Source organism: Vanellus vanellus, assembly GCF_965231255.1.
Source record: "Vanellus vanellus genome assembly, chromosome: Z".
Classification (NCBI taxonomy): domain Eukaryota; kingdom Metazoa; phylum Chordata; class Aves; order Charadriiformes; family Charadriidae; genus Vanellus; species Vanellus vanellus.
In genome coordinates this window covers 62,858,343-62,883,595 of record NC_138908.1, presented here as the reverse complement: position 1 = coordinate 62,883,595, position 25,253 = coordinate 62,858,343, and the positions used below count along the sequence as shown (strand labels likewise).

The 25,253-nt window shown below is 39.4% G+C and overlaps 1 protein-coding gene across 1 annotated transcript; it reads right to left on the bottom strand.

Annotated features, from left to right (window-relative positions):
• Positions 1-6,642: 6,642 nt before the first annotated feature.
• On the bottom strand, positions 6,643-24,907 carry LOC309683579 (betaine--homocysteine S-methyltransferase 1; the record flags this gene model as incomplete). The annotated part of the gene is made up of 8 exons (XM_082497889.1): positions 6,643-6,923; positions 7,422-7,650; positions 11,855-12,037; positions 12,924-13,071; positions 13,648-13,839; positions 16,513-16,631; positions 20,737-20,869; positions 24,869-24,907. 8 exons carry the CDS (start codon positions 24,905-24,907, stop codon positions 6,749-6,751), a joined length of 1,218 nt encoding a protein of 405 aa, XP_082354015.1. The 3' UTR covers positions 6,643-6,748.
• Positions 24,908-25,253: the final 346 nt, after the last annotated feature.

Here is a 25,253-nt window from a genome sequence, read left to right as displayed (position 1 = left end):
AAAATTACAAGTAAAAATCAAAGGTCTGAGTTGCTACAGTTACACCAGTTCATAACAATTCTGTCTAGCATAAATATGAAGCATGAACAGACCATAACTCTTTACTTTCGTACTTCTATGCAGCCTTCCTCCCACAGGTTTACATGGCAAAACTGATGAACTGTTTTAATTTTCTAGCCAAAGGCAACTGGAGTGTGCGTTGTCCTGGCCACGCTACTACACCTTTGCAACATTCCATATTCCCACATGTAGGAAGAAGCTAGTGGGTAAAAGTCAGGCGTATTGACTTTATGCCACCCAAGGATTGCTTCATCTCCAGGCAAACACAGCTAATCCAGTTTCTGTCCTTTTGTGCTGCTGTATCAGTGTGAATAGAATGGAGCACATACTGCTTCAGGTCCAAAAAAAAAAAAAAAAAAAGCGTCTTTCAGGTCAATGGTGCAAATACTAATTATCTTTAAGAGTCTTGTCTGCCTAGCAGAACCAGCAGAACCAGTCACATTAGACATAGGTGTAGCAGTATGAAAGTAGGGTGGAATAACAATGATTTGTCTGAGACTAGAATTCTCATATGAATGAAAGCATTGGGAAAGGCAGTAGAAGGTTTAAAGAATATAGCCTCAATTTACTGTTCAGTTCTGTGGCAGTCTTGCCAAGGATATCAGACAGAATCCTGGCAAGGTCTAGCCCTGTGGACTGCAGCACCTGTCAGATCATCTAAATTCTGCCCTGCTGTGTGGTAGTTGCAGTGCTGTATGACATTTAATATTACACACAGTGTCTCTTTGCCTCTGCATTACTTACTATGTGGGACAAACACACAAGTAGGTGGAATTAAGGACATCTGGTTAAATTTCTTAACTACTAAAAACTAAACTTTGGAAGTTTGCATTCTAATAATGTTGGGACTTCGAAGTAGTGTTAGAGGGGAGGCAAGGAGAAGGTAATGTTTAGATATAAATTTTACGTTTGTTAACTACCTTCCAACATTTTTCTCCACTGTCCTGTGCATTATAATTTAAAAATTGTTTGTCTACATTGTAAGCCTTATGATTTTTTTAAAATAAGAGCTGCCCTGGCCATATTCAAAGAAAACTTCAGCCCTATCTTTTTATTCTGGCAGAAAAATAAGACTGAAACATTGCATAATTGAAGACTTAATTAGCTTTGACAATTCTTATAAAGAAAACATTCCTTGTTAAGTAACAAATACAAGTGTAATTAAGTCTGTTCTGAAATTAAATAGAAATTAATTTCTCTTCTGTTTTCTGTCCATGTATACAAACCTGAGAAGCCATTTGAGGTTCCACCTTCCCCCTTCCTGCAGCCATGCAAAGAGTCGCCAGGAGGCAGTATTTGCACAGGTTGCTACAAGTCTGCGTGTTTAAAAGTACAATTTGATGAGATTTCATCATATAGAAAAAATCTGAGCAGAAATTATAGTGAGAAACAAAATTTTTAAAAAGCTTTTGCCTTAATAGGACAAATCTTTGATTTTCCTTGAAGCTGTAGTACTGTGATACTACTGAGAAATGCCTTTTTACAGAAAGGTTTGTAGGAAGAGCCAGCAGGATCTTCCAGCGGGCCAGCTGACGTAATTGAAAAGAGCATGCAAACTTTCCTGCATACAAGCCTTTCCTTTTACAGGAAAAGACTTCTCTTCCAAATGTGGCAGAAGAACACTGCTGCTTTACCCAAAGAATAGTGCAGTCTTTTTATTCTTGGGTTTTTTTTTTTTGGGGTGGAACTGCTCTACTTTTTTTTTTTATTAGAAATAAAAATTGATCAAGGGACTTTTCATAACACCTACTATAAAGCTTGCTACCCTGTCTGCCAAAAGGCAAAAACTAGCCTACTGGGCTGAACGAGTTTGGTCTCTTTCTAGCATTCTTTTGATTTGCAAACAGGTAAATTGCAAAGCAAGGCTTATTTGATTTTAACCATTTCCCTCCTGTGTTTATGTTGTCACTTGATCTCTTTTCTCAATTGCACTGAAATGGTGACACACAAATGTTTGCAAACGAATGGGACAAAACATTCTTGAATCACCCGTCAATAACTTGTAATGCTTTTAGATCAATGCATGTTTGCCGTTGCTTTGGTAGCTGTGATATAGAATCATGCTTCTTCTCCCTGTTCCAAACATATGTTTCTTCAATCTGCTTTGAAATTGATTTCTTAGCAACTACCCTCCACTCCAAGTGCATCTAGTTCTGTTACCCAAATTTGCTTTTTTTTTTTTCCAGATTTACAACATTTCTGGACACAGGAGCTCCGAGTGAAGTTGACGAAAATATATGGAAAGTCCACCTACAGATTCCTAAAGTTGGGATGTAATTGATTGTTGTCTGTCTCGGGAGTTGTGTACATACAGAGGTATACACTGTTGAGCGAATTTAGTATCATAATTCCATGAAATTGTATGTAGTGGGGGTTGATATCTCATACAAAACTTACACCAGATACCATCTTTCTCAATAAAGAGGAACATAAAGAAAAGGTAACGAAGAATTTTTGTAATAAAGCAAGGTGCTGAAATAATACATTCTATGATAATATTCTGCCCATCCTGTTTCAGTGGTGTCTATACTTAAAATAATTTAGTGCATTGCAGGATTGAATGAGATTAGTCTATGTTTGATATTTATAAAGTTGATGCAGTTGAACAAGACAGATATATGAATCCACTTCTTTTAAAGCTTAGGTTAAAAAATGTCACTAAACCTGCCACTGCATTTGTGTATAGTGTTGAAAAAGATGGCATGAGCTACAAAACACTTTAGGAGCAACTTTGTGGTACGTGGAGGTTTCAGATTTGGTAGGATTCCTAGAAAACTCTCTTTTCAAAAGAGCAGGGAAAAAAAATGGAGTTTCTGTGATTTTGTACCTTGCACCAAAATTGCCTTCTTGACAAAACAACCCTCCTTGCTTTCCTGCAGTTTACAGACCAGGTCAGTGACCTGACCATTAAAAAGCAGGGTTTTGGGCCTTTTTTTGCATGGGGTTCTGGAAAACTTTGGAGCTGACTGAAAATGTAGCCATCTTCTCACGTGCAGCACAGAGAGCGACCTTGTGGTTTCTGAAGCTTATGATTTGTTAAGATCCCTCTTGTCCTGACGTTCAGCCTCATGAGTAAAGATTTATTCTTTAGACAGCAAAGACTTTGGATTTTCTCTTCTGGATCTGAACTTCCAAGGTTTAGATCATTTCACTTCTGCTTCCAGGTAAAAACAAAACAAAACAAAACAAACAAAAGATAGAGGTAGGAAGCTCTAGGAAAAGATCTGATGGAGGTGATCTCTGGGTTTATGACGAATCATAGACTCAGAGGCACAGGGAAAGAATGAATGAACAGGGTCTGTTCAATTGAAACAAGGAATGTATGTAAATCTTCAAATGTATAAAAGACTTTAGCAAAGACAAAGGGAATACATTCTTCATGTCTGTAAAGAGCTGGAAAGAGATCATTAATTTGAAGTCCATCAAGGAATATTCAAATTAGGAAAAAAATGTTAAGAGTGAAATAAACAGACTGCCTGGGGTTGGCATAGAATCTCCATCATTAGATGTATTTCCAAACAAGTTAAACAAAAGTCTTCCCCTATGAATAAGCTAATCCTGTCTTAGAGTACTAAATACAGGAGTTGACCTTCTAAAGCCCCGTTCAGTTCCTAGCTAAGTTTTCAGACAGGCTTTCTATGGAAACAAATTTCCTAGAACTGTGCTGTCAGCCTGTCTTACCCCCTTACAAGTCATGTAATAAACCATTAGAACGCTTTAACAAATGTAACAGTTCCCTTACCCCTGACTAAGATGTTACACAGAAAGAAATGGGAAGTAAAGCTTTGCTGGCTTTGCTGCTCAGGATTTTTAGGGTTTTTTTTTGGGGTGGGATGTGTGTTGGGGGTTTTTTTGATAGTCTGGGGTTCTGTAGTGGTCGATAAAGCACCCTGTCAACTTATTTTCATCCCACTCTCAATTTCTTTCTAAGCCCAGCCTGTGATATGAATCAAACAGGGATTGTATAGCTTCCACCTTGGGTCAGCTCTCATTTTGAATGACTTCAAATAGCCTTTCAAATATTTCTTGTCATTGTTATTGTCTGTTAAATTTAATCCTTTTTAAACTGAGTATCTAAAATTAAATGCTTAAATCATATTTGAACATGTTCTTAAATACCACAGTTTTTCAATATTCTGTGTTGTGAACTTATTCACTTCAATGCAAATTTTTGCATGTTTGGACATTTAAAAAAAAATCAGTCCAGCTGCTTTTATAGAGTATGATGGTCAAGCTGCATCCTTTGCCACAGGAAGTCCCTAAACTGGTAATCATTGTTCAAAACACTTTATCAATTGTAGCTTGTATTTTAAGCCATTTTATCATGCATATGTCTTTAATGCTGCGTGCATTTTGGCGGTGATCAATAATCTGGCTGTTCTGTTTTACAGATTTTGCATTATTCCACTTTCTGCAGGGGCAATGTCAACGGTTTAGGAAGGGAAGTAGTTTAATGTAGTGCATATATACTTACATGGATGCCTTCCAAATAATCTACATTTTTAAATATCTGCTTTTTTGATTTGTCTACTTTGGGCTTTCAGGCAAAATTACCAGCTAGTAACTATTTCAATCTGTTATAAGCTTCGTGAAGGCAGATGGCTTTTTCTAAAATCTGTCTGCCGATAACAGTCTGAAAAAGGATACCTGAAGTTTCCCAGTGAAGTGTTTCATATTTAAATGTTCCCTGAACTGCAGAATATCAGCATGGATAGAAATAATGAAATAAGCTTACACATAAAAAGTAGTCCAACAAAACCTTTCAACACTAACTTTGAGAATGATATCTTCATAAAGGTAGTGGCTTTAATGCAGAATGGGTGGGAATGAGATTCTAGACAGAACTCTAAGTTCTGTGGTATTTCACAAAAATAACTACGGAAATGTGTCCTTTAGGGGTTCCAAGTGTAGTGATAACCTTCCTAAGAAAACTCTTCTTAACAAATTCAGTGTACAAATGTCCATGGGTTTTCTTAACTTTATAGAATCATAGAATATAGGTTGGAAGGGACCTCAGGGATCACCTGGTCCAACTTTTCTTGGCAAAAGCACAGTCCAGACAAGATGGCCCAGCACCCTGTCCAGCTGAATCTTAAAAGCGTCCAGTGTTGGGGAATCCACCACTTCCCTCAGAAGATTATTCCAATGGCTGATTTTTCTGATTGTGGAAAATCTTCCTCCAATTTTTGTTTGTGTCCAGTCAGAATCTCCCCAGGAGTAACTTGTACCTGTTACCCCTCATCTTCTCCATGTGACTCCTTGTAGAAAGGGAGTCTCCATCTTCTTTGTAGCCATCCTTTAAATACTGGAACATGGTGATAAGGTCTCCCCTAAGCCTCCTTTTCTCAAGGCTGAACAAACACAGTTCTCAGCCTTTCATCACATGGCAGGCTTCCCAGTCCTTTGATCACCTTTATGGCACTTCTCTGGACCCTCTCCAGTCTGTCCACATCTTTTCTGTGTAGTGAGGACCAAAACTGAACATAGTATTCCAGGTGTGGCCTGACAAGCGCTGAGTGGGATAATGACTTCTTTATCTCTGCTGGTGATGCCCTTGTTGATGCAGCCCAGCATCCTGTTGGCTTTCTTTGCTGCAGCAGCACACTCTTCACTCATATTGAGCTTGTGAAGATCAATCCAATTTAGGTAGACTGACCTATTTCCTAACAGGGTTTTTTGTGTCTTCTTATAGCTAAGATTCTAGAGTGAATCAGTCAGCTTAAAAAAAAAATAATCATGGAATGTTCTAGTACTCTTATAAACAGGAGTTATATTTTAGGAAGCTTCAGTTTTTAAGTGATATTTTGAGATAACCAAGTGTTTTCAACGAGATATCCAGAAATCAGCTGGATCATTAGAAAATTAGTTGTTTACTGGAGGTATGTTATTCTGTTTGAGCTCTTTATGTTTTAGGGTGTGAAGATAATACAATACAATTCCATCATATTACTTTTCATTTATTTATTTTTAAAAAATTTCAGAATAATCTTTTAAGCCTTTTAGTCTCTAGAGGAGTAAATCTTGTGTACATGGTACCTTGAGACAAAACCAGAGTTATTTGCATGTCATTTTTCTTTCCTAAAAGTTCTCTGGACCTTTCTCCTGCATATAAGAAATTCCTGCAAGATCTTATTCTCCTTATCTTTTGATTCCAATTATAAGAAGTATTTTCCAGTTTACATTTATTCTCTTGAAGTCAAGAAAATGACTATAGGTAACTGCATCTGAAGCACTGGCAGCTTGTGTGTCCCTTGAAGCAGTCCTCAACTAATCTTGAGGTCTGAGGAAGCTCCTATGTAATCCCCAATTGAAAACAAACTTCACAAGTGGAAGTCCATTGATACTGTATTATAGATAGCTTTTTTTCTTTTCACAGACAAGTTGAGCCAATTATTACTTTCCACGTATTTCTATGTCTACCCAATTAATGGCACCTAGCTAACAGAAGCTTAATTATTATGAGAATCCAAACCTGATTCTGACTGCGTATTGTCTAAGCTATTTGTTCAGAGAAAGATTTTATTATCCAAGTTTGACATATTTCATCTGTAATCACATTCTTTCTTCATTTTGTCTCTTTCATTATATGTTAACTGATAAATCAACAGGGTTGATTTCACAGATTTTCTTGTGAAGCATGAGATGGTTTAGAGCTAAATCATTCTAACGTTTACACAACTGCAGTGGATTAGAACTTCTGTTTCTGGAAGAGCTCCTTCAGCTGTTGTTCAGTTGTTGCTTCTTTCTGTTGCATCAGCTCCCTGGCTCCTTTGGTCACTCCCCAGCCATCTGGCTTTGACATTGAAGGACAATATGGCCTGCCCGAAGCAGGCTTCAGATTCTCCCAGTATTCTTTTCTTGCCCTAAAGAAAGAAAAGGAAATTCAGGTTTTTTTTCCAGCATCTCACAATACTAAAGGAAATGTGGCTTAAATGACCATTACAAGGGGTCATTTAACTTGCACAGACGGACTTCATATTTAGACACAGAAGTATGAATGAAAGTATGCAATGAAATGCTACGTGCTTAAAAAGTATCTTTTCATCCTTGAAAGGAACACCATTAGGAATGGCTTTACAGCAGTCTGTCAGTTTTTAATAACTTTCATGAATTACTTTCACATTAATTCAGACCAAATCTTCAATTTTAAAGAGGGATGAGAATTTCTGAAGTTCTCCTACTGCCCCTCCATCTCTTTTCCTGCTCCCAGATTCTTCAAAATTATTAACACATGGAATGTTTACAGTGTTATTTAGACCTCCATATCAGTTAAGCCAGTCTGCTGCATATAAGCAATATAATACCAATATAAGCCTTTGCAATAAGTATGTTGGCGTGCTTTCCAGGTCAGATATACATACCTTGCTCTGACCCAGGGTTTGGTATGCATGCTGAGGTTATCGCCCCAGCTACCATGTTTCTCAGAAGCTTGTGGCAAAAATCCTCTTTCAGGAGCCAATTCCTCAGCTATTGCTCGGACATGATATGGCTCGAATCCACAGCAACCTCCAATGTAACGAATTCCTAAGTCATAGGCTTTTCTTGCATATTTTTGAACATCCCATCTGGTTACAATTCTTGGCTCCAGACCTGCAAAGACATTAATACCTTAAGTTTCCACTACAGCACATTTTTGGTCTGAAATCACATTGTTGAAACACTTGCATACTGTTTTCAAAAGTGGTTGTAGATGTAGATGTACAGGTTTGAACTGTCTGAGCTAGAATTAATGATGCAAACTTTCAGAAGTCTACTTTTCAGATTCTGCTGTCCTCTGCTGAGCTATGCTTGTTGTAACTTTTTTTGGCCTTGCAAAACAGCACCTAATATCTCCTGAGACTTGATCAAGCCCTAAGTCACATGCTTGCCATTCTGCCAGAGTTCTCAGCTGGAGTAATGGAGTACTTTCAATGTTACGTCTGCATTTCCAAAGAGTTCCTAAAAAACAATATCTGGCAAATCTGATTACAGTGCTCTAATCTATGAAAGGAGAAGGTATCAGCCTACCTGCAAGAGGAATAAGCCTGCTCATTTTTCGTCAGGGATGCTTACTACACTTTTTTCCATGATCAGCTAGTGGCAGCTGGTTGTTTCACTGACAGCTGAGATCTGTAGCTATTTCTTAGCCCATCCCTTATTTAGTTAAAATCCCAGCCCTAAGCAGCTTGCTGCCTCCAACTACTTCATTCCTTGTGGAAAGTTCTGTGTGTAGGCAAGTTAGGATCCAACCATTATTTTGAACCCTTCTCCCTGTTGCAGGTTGTGGTGAGCAGAGTGAAGGGATAACAGAGGTGAGAGAAAGAACTTGTGGAAGGAAAGGAACAGAAAGTGAAAAGAACAAGGAAAAGAACACCTCAAAGGGAAGGAGGCACAAGAGTGGCAGAACTGAAAGAAAAGACCAGGGACTGAAGAAGAAACTTTAAGGAATAAAAATACAGGAATAAAGGAATAAAAATTATCGCACTTTATGCACATATACAGGAGACGAACCAGCACAGTTATGAGGCGAGTGCAGCATGATGTCTGTGCACTGAACACTCTGCTGGGCAAAGAAGCTGTGGTGAGGTAGTAAGGCTCCAGCAATACAGCAGAGAGGTAGGATTCTTCTCCCTATGTCTTTTCCCAAAAATGCCTACCATGCAAGAAGGTGATATAAAACAGATCTACTCTAAGTTCTTAATGGGTAGTTAAAAGACAGGTTCAGAAAATAAACAGCAGAAGGAAAAAAAAAATGAAATGTTCTTAAACAGAAAATTATTGGTCTTAGACGGAAAGACTGGACAAAGGAAAAGTAGATGGTCTAGTATCAGAACAAAAAACAGATGAAGCTATCTTAGAAAGCTGTTTAAATAAAAGTAAGCTTGTGTGCAGTCCTGCAGATGTGAGAGAAAGCATCAAAAGCACGAATTCATTATTTCGTTGTGTTTCCTATGTCATTAAAAAGCTAGAGCAAAATTGATACAAAATGATCAACAGTAAGAATGCAGCATATTGCACTCAATTTATACCTGTATAAGCAACTAAACTCCAGGGGAACAATATAGAGTGTTTCCCTGTCTTCTCTATCACCCACCCTGTCACAATCCATGGGACCTGATGAGATGCATCCGAGAGTCCCGAGGGAACTCACAGATGAAGTTGCTAAGTCACCATCCATCATATTTGAAAAGTCATGGCAGACCCATGAAGTTCCCAGTGACTGGAAAAGGGGAAATGTAACACCCATTTTTAAAAAAGGGAGAAACAAAGACCCAGAGAACTACAGGCCAGTCAGTCTCACCTCTGTGCCTGGAAAGATCATGGAGCATTTTCTCCGGAAAATATGCTAAGGCACACGGAAAATAAGGTGATTGGTGACAGTCAACATGGGTTCACTAAGGGCAAATTGTGCCTGACAAATTTGGTGGCCTCCTACAACAGGGTTACAATATTGGTGGATAAGGGAAGAGTGACTGATGTCATCTACTTGGACTTGTACAAAGCATCTGATACAGTCCTGCACAACATCCTTATTTATAAAATGAAGAGACATGTATTTGACAGCTGGAGCACTCAGTGGATAAGGAATTGGCTGGATGGTCGCACTCAAAGAATTTCAGTCAATAGCTCAATGTCTGGGTGGAGAACAGTGACAAGTGGTGTCCCTCAGGGGTCCATATTGGGACCAGTATTATTTAACATCTTTGTTGGTGACGTGGACAGTGGGATTGAGTGCACCCTCAGCAAGTTTGCAGATGAACCAAGCTGAGTACTGTGGTTGATACTCTAGAGGGTTGATATGCCATCCAGAAGGACCTTGACAGGCTTGAGAGGTGGGCCCTTGTGAACCTGATGAAGTTCAACAAGCCCAAGTGCAAGGTCAGGGCAATTCCAAACATAGATACAGGCTGGGGGATGAGTGGATTGAGAGCAGCCCTGTAGGGAAGGACATGAGGGGTATTGGTGGATGAAAAGCTAAATACGAGCTGGCAATGTGCACCTGCAGCCCAGAAAGCCAATTGCATCATGTGCTGCATCAAAAGAAGCATGGCTAGCAGGTCAAGGGAGGTGATTCTACCCCTCTACTCTTCTCTCATGAGACCCCACCTGGAGTACTGCATCCAATTCTGGAGCTGTCAGCACAGGAAAGGCATGGACCTGTTAGACCGGGTCCAGAGGAGGGCCACAAAGATGACCAGGGTGCTGGAGCACCTCTTCTATGAAGACAGGCTGAGTGTGTCGGGGTTGTTTAGCCTGGAGAAGAGAAGGTGGCTCCAGGGAGACCTTATAGCAGCCTTACAGTACTTGAAGGGGGCCTACAGGAAAGATGGGGAGGGACTCTTTATCAGGTAGTGGAGTGATAGGACAAGGCGTAATGGTTTTAAACTGGAAGAGGGTAGATTTAGATTAGATATTAGGAAGAAATTCTTTACTGTCAGGGTGGTGAGACACTGAAACAGGTTGCCCAGAGAAGCTGTGGATGCCCCATCCCTGGAGGTGTTCAAGGCCAGGCTGGATGAGGCTTTGAGCAACCTAATCTAGTGGAAAGTATCCGTGCCTGACTCATGAGATTTCTGAAAGCTGTCATCTTATACAGTTTGCTTATAACATACAAGCCAAGAACCATAACAAAACAAAGAATGAATCCTTCAATTCACTTGATTACTTACAGCATCTGTTCTTTTTTTGCTTGCAATCAGAGGAGTTATATGAAGGAATGAATAGGATAAATGAGTTCCTAACACTTTTAAACATCCCAAAATATTTTCAGAACACAGACATATTATTATCATTTAATGAATGCCTCAGGCTCATGATTTATTCTCTTTCCTTCATTTATGTAAAGAACATAAAGGAACGTAAAAAAAAAAAATCTTCCTGAAAATCACATCGATCTCTCAATATTTTTGCTACAAATTCAAGTTTCAAATGTTTTAATACCTTATTTTATAGTCTGATTTTGAAAAGAAGAGTGTATGATATCTGAAAATGAAAGCATTTTTCTAATCAATTTTAAAATGTTTAGGCTGATATTGTCCTCTTATCTTGAAGGGATGTAATCTACATCCCAGGTGGAAAAAAGCCCTAAATAAGCAAGCCTTACATACACATAAAGTGGCTAAATCTTTCAGTCTTTGTAGAATTTTTCCTGAGAATACATGTGATGAATCCATCTCCAAACTGCTAATCCATTTGTCAGCAACATCAAAGAACATATTCCCTCTTCTGGTTTCTCACTAATCTCATTTATATTAGACAGTTACACTTGCAAGACTCAACCGCTAGGAGTGCAATAATCATGCACTTATATCCAGTTCTGCATATGTATGGTACATTAAATCCATATGCAGGTAAATATTATAGGGCTTGTCGGATAGATGTCACAACCAGAATGCTGGGGAGCTCCAATGCAAAAGCATTTAAATCTAGGGGTTTTTTTTAGTGTCTTTGCTCTTGTTAATTTCTTTGGACTGTTTATAGCTGTTCTGAACAAGATTCTATAGCACGAGGAAGAACTAAATTTTTTAATTGAGTTTAGGTTGTGGAACTTTAACTGTTTTCATCGTAATTTCACTTTCAGTCACATGCTATCATACTACTGAAGTACTCTCAGTATGTGGATGATCTTTAATTCAATATTACACTCCAATCCCTCTATGGAAAATGCCAGACAGGATAACTGGGACTCATCCTATTATACAGAATGACACCTTGCAGCTTCAGTTTTACTAAAAGCTAGGAAAAAAAGGAACAGACAATAAAAATAATAATAATAATAAAAGATTAAAAAAAATAAAAGATACCCTTGTCTTACCAAAGGGAAATTCTGGAAGATCAATAAAACCTTGCTTTCCACAATCAGGTGTATGGAAAGCAAGTGGTTGGACCATCAGGTGGGCTTTCAGTTTAGCAGCCTGCAAGCCTTCTTTCATCAGTTTCACGGTTTCCAGGGAAGTATCTGGATCAAAATGGCAGTTGACTCCAATAATAGAAGCACCTAGGAGGAGGAAAATAACTTCAAGTCACATCTCCCCAGGAAGTGGGAGGTGGGAAGTTCTTAGCCATAGCACTCCAGAAGCAGAGCAGTCCATCTTTACGCCAGCATTATGAAAACAAGGCAGTTGGGCTAGAGCCAGCCTCAACTCTCCTGAGGTTGATCATTCCATTTACATCTCAGTTGCACTACTCTTTACCCTTCTGATGATAAATCACATCTCCCACTCTCACACAGTTGCTTTTCTTATCACTGCTTAATCAGTGAAGAATGATTATGTACAGCCACATATGCAAATAGCTATCAGGTTCCTAACACAGGTTCTTCTGCCTTTGGATTTCAACTTTAACTCCAAAGGAAAAGAGTAGTTCAGAATAGCTATAATAAACCCCTGTACCATCATCCATCACACCCCTGACTAATTTCTTCTGCCCTTCCCCTTGTCCTGTAGAAAATGCAGCTTTGATAGGCAAAAAGATTAATTTTTTCATCCTTTTAGTCTCTCATCCCAGGTTTGAACTGTGCTCCATACATTTCTAAAAACATGAGCAAAGAATCAAAGGTGACTTTGGATTCAGCTTATGTTTCCAGAATTTGAGGTTGGCTCTGTAACAAAATTTGAGCAGGTTTAGGATTTTGCTCTATTCAGTATCAGCTGCCTGTGTCTATTGCTGCCAATACCATCCTGGTTAACAAGCATTTCATAGCTGCACTTTCATATGTTTTTACAAGACTGCTCTAGTAAAGTACACAAAAACTTTTCTACAGGGTCAAAACTTTTATTGGATATAATTGGGAAGCTACTTGAGATACACTTCCCTTTATCTCAATATTTCAGGACTTGACTTTGTTCCATACTTTTAAAGGGCATATTAAAACAGATTCTTACCAGCCTTTACCAGTTGGACAGCACATTGTCCAGGGGGCACACCATGCATGTCTCCTTCTGGACCAATGCACATTGTAGCTGCAACTGGCTTTCCAGATTCTTTTAGAACTTCAACTGCCCAGACAGCCTCTTCAACATGTTCAAAATACTGAAAGAAATTTAAACTGGTCTGCTTTTGTTTCTTGGAGACGAAGCATTAACACATTAATCCAGACCCCAAATTCACCAGCAATGCAATAACTTGATTCTTTTCTGATTTATACTAACAGAATTCAATCAAATTCACACAGTTAAAAAAAAAAATATTAAAAAGTCAGTAAGTAAAATTAAATAAAAAATAATTATACTTTTGTTTCAGAATAAAAATGCCCATACAGGAGGTTAATCAGGGATTTATCACCAAAGAACTTAAGTCAACCTTAGGTTGACTGCTTACAGTGTATGGGAGGAAACAGGAACTTGTCAAGATCATATTAATCTGTCCTCTTTGTACTAGTACAGAATTTGACTTGACTGAGGTAGAAATTTAGGTTGCAAGGTCCTATTCTACGATGCTTGCAGATGCTGCTATGCCTTTAGAAAAATACGTGATACTACTGGAATAAAAGCATAACAGAAATTTTTAGAGGAGGAAGCAATATATGCTTGTACTCCTTAAGTAGACCAGACATCTTAAAGTTAACACTGTGCCAGTTGAAGACATGTCCTTTTTCTACAGATTTACCTCTGCAATTAGGAAGTCCACATTCTTCTTCATAAAGACATCTAGTTGCTTTCGAAAGGCTGCTTTAACCTCTGCTTTATCCTTGCAGCTTAAGTATGATGGTGTTTGACTGACGCCTCCAGCCACTAAAGCATCACCTTCATTAGCCACTTCTCTTGCAATGTCACAAGCAGCTTCATTCACTTTCTGGCACTGTATGAATATAGATTATGTTAGTTTTACCTGGACAGAGATATGCATGTAATTTCAGAGCAAAAAAAAGGACAAAAAGAGTCAAAAGCCATAATGGCTTATTCATATTCTTTTATAATTTAAATGGAGTTTTTTAATAATATTGATTAGGAAGATCGGCATTTTCCAAAAAAATAATAAACATTAGAAAACACATTTCTTGCCACCTTTAAGTTATCATATTATCAAATACTACAAATACACCTTACACGGATAGTCTATAAAAAGCAAATATTTGGTGTGATGGGGAATTTTCTTTGCCTCTGTCCTGGTTTGAGGTAAAACAGAGCCAATTTTGTTCTGTTGTCTTCACTTCTTAGCTGGTCCTCTCTAACTACTGAAATTAAGAGCATATTGTGCAGACAATGTTCACTTTCTCAGAGTCATAAGATCAATTGTTTTTAGCTGATGCCCAGGCATGGTATGCAGAGAGGCTCCTGCTTATACTTATTGCTATCACACCCAAGGCCAACCAACTTTGTTATTTGCCACATTGGAGGGTTGGAAGCGGAAAAGCATAGTGGGGTCCTGCAGGGAGGAGCGGACAGTACAGGTGACCCAAAACTGACCAACAGGGTATTCCATCCCATCTGCCTCATGCTCAGTATAAAAGCTGAGGGATCAAATGGTCAGCTCTTTTTCCTTCAATGGCCGACGTCTGAGGAGGACTCTGTTCATCTGCCTGTGATCCTGATCCTGAATCCAGATCCAGAATCCAGTTCCCGTCCATCACTGAGTCCAGCCTGGGACTGCCCCAGTGCCAGCCAGTGTCATGATTGTCATCTCAGGAGCTTGATACGGTTTTGTATATATTTTTCACTATTTTGTCTTATTTTATTATTAATATTTCATTAAAGTAGTTGAGTTCCTTCTAAACTCATAAGTCTCTTTTTCCTCCTCTGCCTCTCTCTTTGAAAAGGGGTAGAGGGGAGCATCTGTCGGTCCCATCTGGGGTCCCCCAGGTCCGATTTGGCCTAAACCACGACAGCCTCTTAGAAAATAAGTTAGTTACACTTAAATGTATGCTTTTATTCTGACATTTTGCGGATGGAAACAAAATATGCAGTAATGTCAATTGATTTTTCTTTTTTTTTTTTAAACGTGGTTTATTATTTTGATAATTTTCAAAATTTAAGATATATTCATTATTTAAGGCTTTTTAAAAAATATCATTAATTATCTGATGTTAAAGTTACCAATTTAAGAATAATCAAGGGAAACATCACTATATATGATTAATTAATCACCTAGACTGAAAGACACATCCCCTCTTTACCTAAATCAGGATTACTAGAACAGCTTGTGATAAAGAGGTTAAGCTGGGAAAAAAAGATTTTGGGAAAAGAATCATTTTTTGGGACAGATAACAAGTACTGATTAGAGCAGGTTTCTCTGCAGCCCATGGCCTACTTAGAATCTACATGGGATTCTCTCAGCTGAAGTTTTCCATGGCTGCCTCAAAAGACCCAGCTGACTTTTAAGGCTATTGTCTTCTGTTTGGGAACACCAGGAGGTGGAGTCATAAACCAGTCAAAGCCCGGAGGAACCTGCTTCTAGAACTGGCAGCAAATCCATCTTGAAAGCTTTGCTGCAGTGCGTTCCAAATACCAAAGTGCTCTCCCAGCCCTTATAATTTTGCATGGCAGCAAGAGTTGCAGCATGGCTTGTTCCAGAGGTCCTGTGATCCTGGGGCTATCAATTCAGACATTTCAATGTTGCATCTATTGAATGTAAAGGTACAGCATTTCAGATAAATTTGATCATATGACATTTTGAGATGACCTCTTAATTAAGTCTCAAGTGTTTCCCAAGGGTCCAGATTGTTCTAATTTCTGACTTGGGGTATCTTCACAAATATAAAGATATTCCTTCCTCCCTGCCCCCTGGAGAATCTTCTCTATTTTGCAGAGGTTGAAATAGACGATAGGACCAAAGGGGAAAGGATGAGAGAAAACAATCAATGGTAAACCTTCTAGTCTCAAAGGAACTACCTAGAAATGTTTGTGCCAGAAGTCCCAGTGAAGCTGGGGCCTGCATCTAGTGAAGACACTCAACATCCTACAACTCCTTTGTGTAGGGGTTAAGAAAACACTAACATAGTACTTCTGTTGCTGTAACAGATTACCCTTACATATGAGAAGGGGAATATTGACCACAGTGTATACTATAGATTTTTTAGTTGTTACTTTGTTGAAGACATGGCTCTTAAGAAACATTCTGTTCTCATTAGCCACTCATTATTCTCTAGGATTCTTCACCATTTTTGCAGCTGATTTGTTTCTTTGGATGTTAAAGCATTACTTTTTTTCACTGATTTTGCTCTCTGTGCGTTTAGTCCTCCCTATGCTTTTTGTATTAAAATTCCAGTAAACAAGTCTCCTCAGATGCGAAAAATATAATGTGGGCATCCTCTTTCCTCTCTTCATCCTTGCCCCATTTTGTTATCTTTTTGTCCTTTAACCTCATCTTTCTTGCTATTCCAAACTCTGAAATTGCATCATCTCATTCTTTGGTCCTCAAATATAGCCAAAACTGTTATGACAAACGGTGAATGTACGCAATAATCTCTCTTACAAAACCTTTTGAAATTAATCCATTTATTTAATATCTCCATCAAAACAGAGTTTTACTCACACTTATTTTCTCAGCTACATAATTTCCCCTGTTCTCTAGTTTGTCCTCACTGGCATAAAAGGTGAATGTCTGCAGAACATTGGATCCAGCTCTGAGGAACTCCCGGTGAAGCTGACGAACTGCAAAGAATTAAAAGAGTCAAAGAAGAGATGTTTTGTATGTTATTACTGTTGTTATCTCAAAATTAAATGTTTATTGAAGTAATGTTACTGTAAAATAAGTGATACTGTGTTTACTAGAAGAGCCATTATGAGAGAGTAGAAGCAGTACCCCTATCTGTGTAGAATTTCTTTCTTCTTACTCTCAGAACATTAGGTAGAAAACTATCACCTTAGTTATTGTCTGCAGAATGACTGAAGATTTCTATTTAGTTTATCAGTAGATTCAGTTTTGCATGCCACCTTGCCTATCTTCTACTTTCTGCAGTCCTTCAGACCTCCCAGTTTCATTTTATAGAACTGTGTAGTGGTTTAGGAAGGAAAAGCAGACATCTAACAAAAGAACATGAAAGTATAACATGTAATACCAGACAAAAAGATCATAAAATGAAAAAGCCATATTTTCTTAGCTTCTAGAAGAAGAAAACAGAAGAAAATATCATGGCAAGAAATTAAGGGACAAGATGATACTTATATGGAAGAATACAGTGCTCCATTACCTCCTCTATTTTGTGTTTTCTAGTTTTTTTCCCCTACAAAACTCTAGCTGAGTCTATTCAGCCAAAACCAAAGCTCTACTTTGCTAAATACACCCTTAGTTAGAAGATGATTTGTTGCTCCAGAAAAGTGACAGATAACACAGACTTAATTCTTTCCATAAGTCAGCACATGATGATTTTACTACAGAGCCAACACTTCTTTTGAACGAAGCATTGACATTACTTTAATGGTCAAACTGCCTACATTAGGACTTTGGGAGCAGGCTCTGTAATGGTAATTCTGCCTTCATCGCTGCAAGCAGTGCACTGCAATCACCACAGCAGGAGCAGAACAGGAGTTGTCAATTGATTTTGTATGTATACCCACAGAACGATAATAATTTCTAGAACACTACCAATTATGTAAAACAGAGTTAAAATGCTCAACAGTTTATAGCAAATACAGGAATAATGTATTCCCTAAATACCATACACAGACACAAGAACATTGCAGTTTCTGTGGCAGATGTTTAGAAAAGTTTTCCTGAAGTCCTGCTTTATCATACCTCATTGTCTACAGAAAATCTGTGTCATTAAAGAAATGTGCTAATGTGTCATGAGAATGAAATCACTCCCTTCAGGTGCAACAAACAGCCTTCTATGCCAGAGAAGCTCAAACAGCAGTTTGAGTTGCTAAGTCAATCTGAATACATGCAAGCACGTCTGCTTTCATTGAAGGAACAGTGTAGTGTCCCTTGCTTTTCTCTACTAGTACAGTATTTCATTTCTAATTCAGCCTTGGGTAACCACACTGAGATTTAACACAATGCTTCTTTTCCCAGCAGTCACAAAGACCTACCCAGGAACACAGATTATAACAGAGCTACAGTTCAAACAGTCCCTGGAATCTGCCTGAACTACCAGGATCAAATTTCAGTTCTAGAACCTTTACACGGGGTCAAATATTCCTAGTGCAGGGAGTATTCTTTTTCCTACAACATTAAAATACACTACTGATCGCAAACAAAAGGACTGTCTCTGTATATTTCCGGTGTTCTGTAGTTTGTTTTTCTAGTTTGTCTCATGAGAAATCATTGATGAAAACTAGTCAGGAAATGTGAAAAGGAAAAAAGAATCTACAATTTCTTTCAGAAATACTCTGTGACATGTCTGTAATAAACCAGATTTACCCCCGTGGTCTTTAGATATGGCTCTTGCATTCCTAGAAGAATGCCTGGGATTTGTGTGAATAAGGGTGCTGATATAGGTAGACAAATGAAACATAACCTAACACATGTGATTAAGGAACGTCATATCCCAAACTATCATGTATGTGAACAGGAGACTCTAGAATGCGTCTACATTTTGAGGGAAAGAATAAGTGTTGTAAGTATCAGCTTGAATCTCATTCCACCCCAGCAAATCATTTTTACCAGTAGAATACACTATTATCAAGCCCACAGCATTCTGCACTATCAAAACCCCAAATTACTCTGTAATTTACTTCTTGTGTGACTTCCAGCATGTTACTGAACTTACGTTTTCCTCCAGCATTTGAGAAATGGGGATAACAGTCACATGAAGCTATACAGTTATTAACAATTTGATGTATTTTAAGAGTCAGATGTATAACACTGAGTTTTCATTTCAATCTGCCATGAGTTGGACATTTCACAAAAGACAGACTTAAGTTAACAGGAGATGGGGGCAGTAAGCGCCTATACATATTTCTCACTACAGAGCAATGCCTGATCTGGCTCAGAAAAAATATTTAGATCTCATTTCTAAATTTGTCAGTCTGGCAAAACTTTTCCTCTCTTGTAATGGAGATAATGGCCTTGAACCCACCCACCCTCCCGCTCCTTCCTTGGTGCATTCTCAGAACCTCCCTCCTTTTCCCCTCCTTCCTTACAAAGACAAGAAGGTCTGGTGGTTGTATGGTTTTTACACCAGCTAGCTCAGCCAGTTGCTCCTTCTGTTCTTTACACCTGCTTTCAAAGTAACATGACCCTTGAGCATGCAGGAAAAAAAAAAGCAGTAATGGAGGGGAGGCAGCACACTGCACAAAAAGAAATTAATGCCTTTCCAGTGAAGGTTGTATTTATAAATAGCCTATAAGAGGCTTATAAAAATGTTATAACTCTGTTACGGACATGAGCAATATGTTCTAGCAAATCAGTAGCAATTCTTTGAAAGCTGGATTCTAAGCTATGACTACTGATCACTTATTTAAAGCAAATCTGTGTGCTAATTTAGCCACTTTAAGCCATCAGCCTCTATGTAAGGCAATGTCTTACATTCCCCATGGACTGAGACTTACACTTTCTGAAAGGACTTGTGGAGAGGGTCAAGGGCTTTTGAGATGCAGAATAAGTAAGCAAAGGGGAAATAAAGAGCATGGGATAAGAGCTATGATTTTTAAGATGGATTGTGTAGGGGCAGACAAAGGTAGAGGTGGAGAGAAACAGAAAGAAGTGATGGGATGTCTTTTTGGGAGATCAGAGTCAGCAAATTAGGTCATCACCCTTTAAACCTTTGCTGGAGCTCTGCATTATCTAAGGCTGTCTGTGACCCTAACTTAGGCATGCTACACATAAAGTGACACTTGAAGGCTGAGAAGGATTAGGGTGAATAAATAAGCAAGGTGTACAAAGCAATGTAATACAGAAGGCGAAGAACTCTCTCCTTCCCCTCCTCTTCCTTCTTTCTCTGTATAGAGGAAAATAGACTATTTTGGAAGGGCAGACACTCAGAACAAAGAATTTTTTTTTTCCCCGGGATATTCTGAATTAGCTTGTGGGATTAACTGTACATCACATTACTGGGGGAAATGCTTTCTTGTAATGAAGCATACGTAATTAGGTAATAGCATCTGCTTTTGCACTATTTATGCTAAACGCTATAATATTTATGCTGGAAGGCATGGAACAATTGCTCGTTTTGTCTCTATCCACTTTAAGAGAGTTCCTCCATTAAATGTTTATTGCAATTCTTACGAGTTTTATCATTCCCCATTTCACAGTGGAGCCAGATACATTAAATATTCCAATTCCATTGTTTATATAAATCTGCTATTTTTCTGAGAGAATTAATAAATAAACTATATTAATTTATAACAATATAAATCCTAGAATGACCAGAACACAACAAAACAAATAGTTAACTGCAGAATTCTTTTTCACAAGATTTTTTAAATTATAAGACTTATATCAGCTTAAGGACAGATTGGACAAATCCATGAGAGATAAATCACTGAATATTATTAAATACAAAGATACCACATCTGGGCCAAAAAGCCTCTGGGCTGCAAATTATCAAAGACTGGGAGAGCATTCTGGAGAGGTATCACTGTATATTTGCAGCACTCACATTCTTACCCAGCCAACTGCTTTTGGCCAATGTTAGAAAAACAAAAAGGGATAAGATGAGCATTGGTCTATAGATTCTTAGGCTGTTCTTAACAGTGTAATTTTACAGTGTCAAGGAAGACTTCTATTTAAAAACTTACTACAATTTCCTATATATTTATTATTTAGCCAACCATGTTTACATTCACTACAGGATTACCATTTCCCAGTAAAACTGACCTGCTTCTGGGTGTTCCACCGTTGCTTCAGGAGTCCAAGGCCCAGCTTTTACATATCCCCTCTTTTCAAGAGCAAAGACAAATCCTCCATCTCCAATCACAATTTCTCCACCATCTAGGCGCTCTAGAATACCCTGAAGAAAGCAGGAGGAAAGGTTAACAATTACAGTTCTTCTGCTTTATGGGCTTCCTTTGTCTTTATTGCCATTTCTTCTATTGGCAAAGCAAACATAAATATTTGTGGGCTGCCAGAAACATCTTTGCCATAATAATAAAAAGTCATTAATTTCCTTCTTGAAATTCTCTGTAAAGAATGGTAGATGGTTTGTTTTGCAACATAAGGCTTTAATATGCACATATATATTATGTAAGACTTTTCATTAGTCAGTTTTATTGTATTCCAGAGATATAGTCCCCAGAACTAGAAGTCAATGGTCCAATTCCATTCCTATGAAAGTAAAACAAAGTCTCAAATTCTCCTGTAACATACATAAGAAACTTCTTAAAATGAAACACTAGTATCACTGACCTCTTTATTAGCTCATTTGCTTTTTAGCTACAAATGCCATATTGACATAGCCTCATCTCAAGTAGCTTGTGACACAAGACAGCCCAACAGGCATCATAGAAAAGTAAGCATGTAACATTTTCCTACCAAATAAGACACATCCCAAAATGCTGGCTCCATTTTCTGATAGACGTTTTACTGGCCTGGGTTTGCTTACATAGACTTGCAAAATGAAAGAAAATCCTGCTTGTTTTGCACAGCCCTGAAATGTTTTAAAATGCCAAATTACTAACCTTACAGCATCCTGTGATTAACCTTGCTTCTGCCTTGAACTCCATGCTAATGTAAGGAAAGTGCTAATTATTTCTTTTGTAAAATTGAAAAACATGAGAACAACATATATCAGTTGCACTTAATATGTATTAATTTTTGTATTCCTTTCATTGCTTCATTGGCTTCTTCAAATTTTCCAAAAATAGGACTGATTTCTGCAATTGGATTACAACCATAATTCTAATTAAGAAGTGGATGAATGCAGACCCATTACATTAACAAAGGTAGTGGGTACAGGAAAAAAATTAATCAAAGGTAAGACTGCAATTTCCCTCCACAGTTATCTTTTCTTGATGGCACACTAGCATTTCAGTAGATGAAATCTGGGGGAGTAGGAAAAAGAAAAGCCTTATGGACATAGAGTTAATTGTGGATTTTGTGCTGAGAGGAATGGGTTTTTAACAGCCTCCAACCTTTAGTAGATTATCTTTCTTGATAATCTCTCCTTCATTAATTCAATTATCTCACACCATACATCCAGGAAAGACAAACATTTATGATGTCTCAGCACCACCCTTTGGGCTGGATGAGAGCATGCCTTTCCAACGAGAAGGAGCACAGTGCCAACTATGCCAGTTCCAGTACCAAGCATAGCAGTGTAAGGCTACCTGGACCCTGCAAAGCCTGCCTGAGAGGGTCAGCATTTTTGGCTGAGGCACTGACATAGCAGCAAGGTGGCAGGACTTCTCTGTACAGTGCTGCTGTGCAGATACATGAGCTTGGCCAAGTGTTGGCTTGCAAATCCCTGCATCGCATTCCATTGCATATTGTGGACTTGGCAAAATATTAACCTGATTAATTTTTATAACTTTATTAAAGTGTGCAAGCTTTTATCTTTGCTTTAGCAGGACCAGGGCAAAACTCAATCTGCAATACTCAATCTCCAAAGCTCAGTAATTTTCAAAGAGTCTACCAGTCATGCCTAAGTGTAAATGTCAGGAGGCTTTGGAAAGATTGTGTTTGCAATTAACTAATTTGCAGTTGTAACAGAATGCCTCAAATGGGGCCAGAGAAAGGCACCCAAGGGATCACTGGTTGAGTCCCTGCTTCCTCTGCCTGCCAAGGAATCTTTTATAGACAGAGCCTGATTCAGAAGTTTAATATGCAGAGAACAAGGGTGTGGAGGAAAATAAATCTTTAACATACAAACAGCCCCATTCATTGCTTGTTAACTGAAAATTAAGTACTAGATACATGTTTACGTCATATATCGATATTATATTCAAATACGCTACAACTAACAGATTTTTTTTTCTTTTAACAGGTCACTTCTAGGATTTAACAACAATTTTCCTTCTCAGTTCTAGCTTTTTTAGGCTGCATTTTAAAATAATCTTCACTGTTGATACACAGAAGCAACATAACCCATGATTGAAATGTCCATGGCATCTTAATGTAAATATAATGCACAAAGTGCTTAATACAAACTTACTTAGTTTAGATTGGCTGAAAACGGAAATCACTTTTTTGCTAACTTTATTGTAGGTCTGATATCATCTCTTCACACCATTTTTACTTTATCTATACTGGGTAGAATACCATTGGTTCAACCAGCATACAGCTAGCATAAGCTCAGCATCAACATTGCTTTGTTCTGCACTGGAGACTTACAGCTGTGTGCCCATACCCAACCCAGATCAAAATTATACTGTCAGGTGATCTGGTAGTACACAGATCCAGTATTAAATAACAAGAAATACTATTTGTAAAAAGCTAACTAAGGCTTTTTTGAGTCATCTTTTCACTGCTTTACTTTTGCTACCATCAATGAAGTTGCACCACATAGTCCATACATCTATCCAAAGAGTGCATATGTCTGCATCAAGGTATTCCCTCAACCACCTTTAGGAATGTAACTGAAACATGTCAATGAAACACCTGCTTGGTCTACCTATATCCTACCTTTCCATCAGTAGACAGAAGAAGGCATCTCAAAACAACTATTCAGGTCTTAAGCAAGCCCTCAAGAGAAGCTTATCTCTGTCCATTGCCTATAGGGAGAACTTAGGGCAATTGAATTCTGCTAGGTGTCTGAAGCTAGGCGGCATGAGAATGTGCCAAAAAAAAAAAAAAAAAAAGCAGAACAAATACCTCCCCACCTCATTCCTTTATAACTGAACTACCTGAAAGGCCTAGAGCTTGTAGACTTCTTCCCATATCCTTCTGTTCTCTTACTCTACACTTATATGCTACAGATAGAATCATAGAATCATTCATTTAGGTTGGAAGAGACCTTTAAAATCATTGAGTCCAACCATCCAACTTAAAAACAAATAAAACCAGCTCTGAGTAATAAATGCTCTCGTAATGGTAATAGTGTCCTCCTAATAGAAGACAGAATACGATTCCACTGACCTTCCCAAGCAGCAGCACAGGGTAGCAGTACTGGTATATGTCAGAGAGTTTGATCTAGACATTGCTCATATGTTTGCATTAATGGCCAGAATGGCTGATGCCTGGATAACTTTTTATACAGGCTTATTTCTTTAGCTAGATGAGGGTGCAAAGGGCATGCATGTATTGGAGACTGTGCTCATATTACAAACACTGTTGGTATTCAGTCATATAAATCAAGGGAAGAGCGATTTGGGGCTTTTAAATACAGTTGTCAGGATGCTGGTGACAGAAATCCCATCAAATGCCAGTTTACACTTAAAATATTGACAATTTCAATGTGTTGCAAGCACTGCTTAGTTTGCGTATCAAATAATATTAAGCAAAACAGTTCTGACCTTTGGTGGCTCCAGTCTACGTGTTCAGAAAAACCAAAATTCTATGAGCTGTTATAGCATTAAGTTCAATCTAATCTATCTATCTCACAGCAGTGTCCAAATGTCTGTAATGGCTCGACGCTGAACACGTATAGTTATTAGCATGGCTCTACTTTAGCTTTTCACAATATGACCTTACCTGCAGAAACACTGAGTACCTTACTGAGAGGTCAACAAGTGCCGTTCGCGGGTTGTGCCAGTTTAGCAGCAGCTCCTCCCGAGAGCCTCCGGGCAGGACCCCGAGGAGGCGGGAGAGGCCGCCGGGCGCAGCGGGGCCGCGGCCCGGCCCAGAGCCGGGCTCTGCCCGGTGCTGCTGCGAGGCTCCCGCCGCTCCCCGCAGCACCGGCGCAAGGCCGCCTCGCTCCTCCCGCCCGCTCCCGCCGGGGCAGCGCCTGCACCGCGGCCGGCGGCGAAGGGGACCGCAGCGGGGACACCTCTCCCAGCGCCCGCCGCTACCCCCGCGCCGGGCAGCGGAGGGAGACGGGCCGACGGGGAGCCGGGGAGAGAGGTGGGAGAATTACCCTTTTGCCTTGTTTCGTGGTCTTCCCGATCGGCAGCATCTTTCCGTCCTAGGGACGTTGGTTTCCTGACTCTGCCCCGACGGTTCGCCTGGAAGCCCGCGCGGTACCCCGAGCGCTCAGGCCGCAGATTTATAGCCCGGGGAGGAGGCGGGCCCCGGTGGGCAGCGCTGCGGGCGGCACCCCCGCCCGGCCCGGCCCCTGACCCCGCGGGGCACCCTGGCACGGCCCGGGGCTGCCCCGCGACCACCCGTCGCCGTCCCCCCCTCCCCGCCCCCAGCCTGGCTCGGGGTCAGGAGGCGCCTGGTTGCTCCCCCGGGGCTGCCGCCTCAGCCAAGGGGCGGGCCGGCGCCCTCCTCCGTGAGGGCTGTCCTCGGCGGGGGCAGGG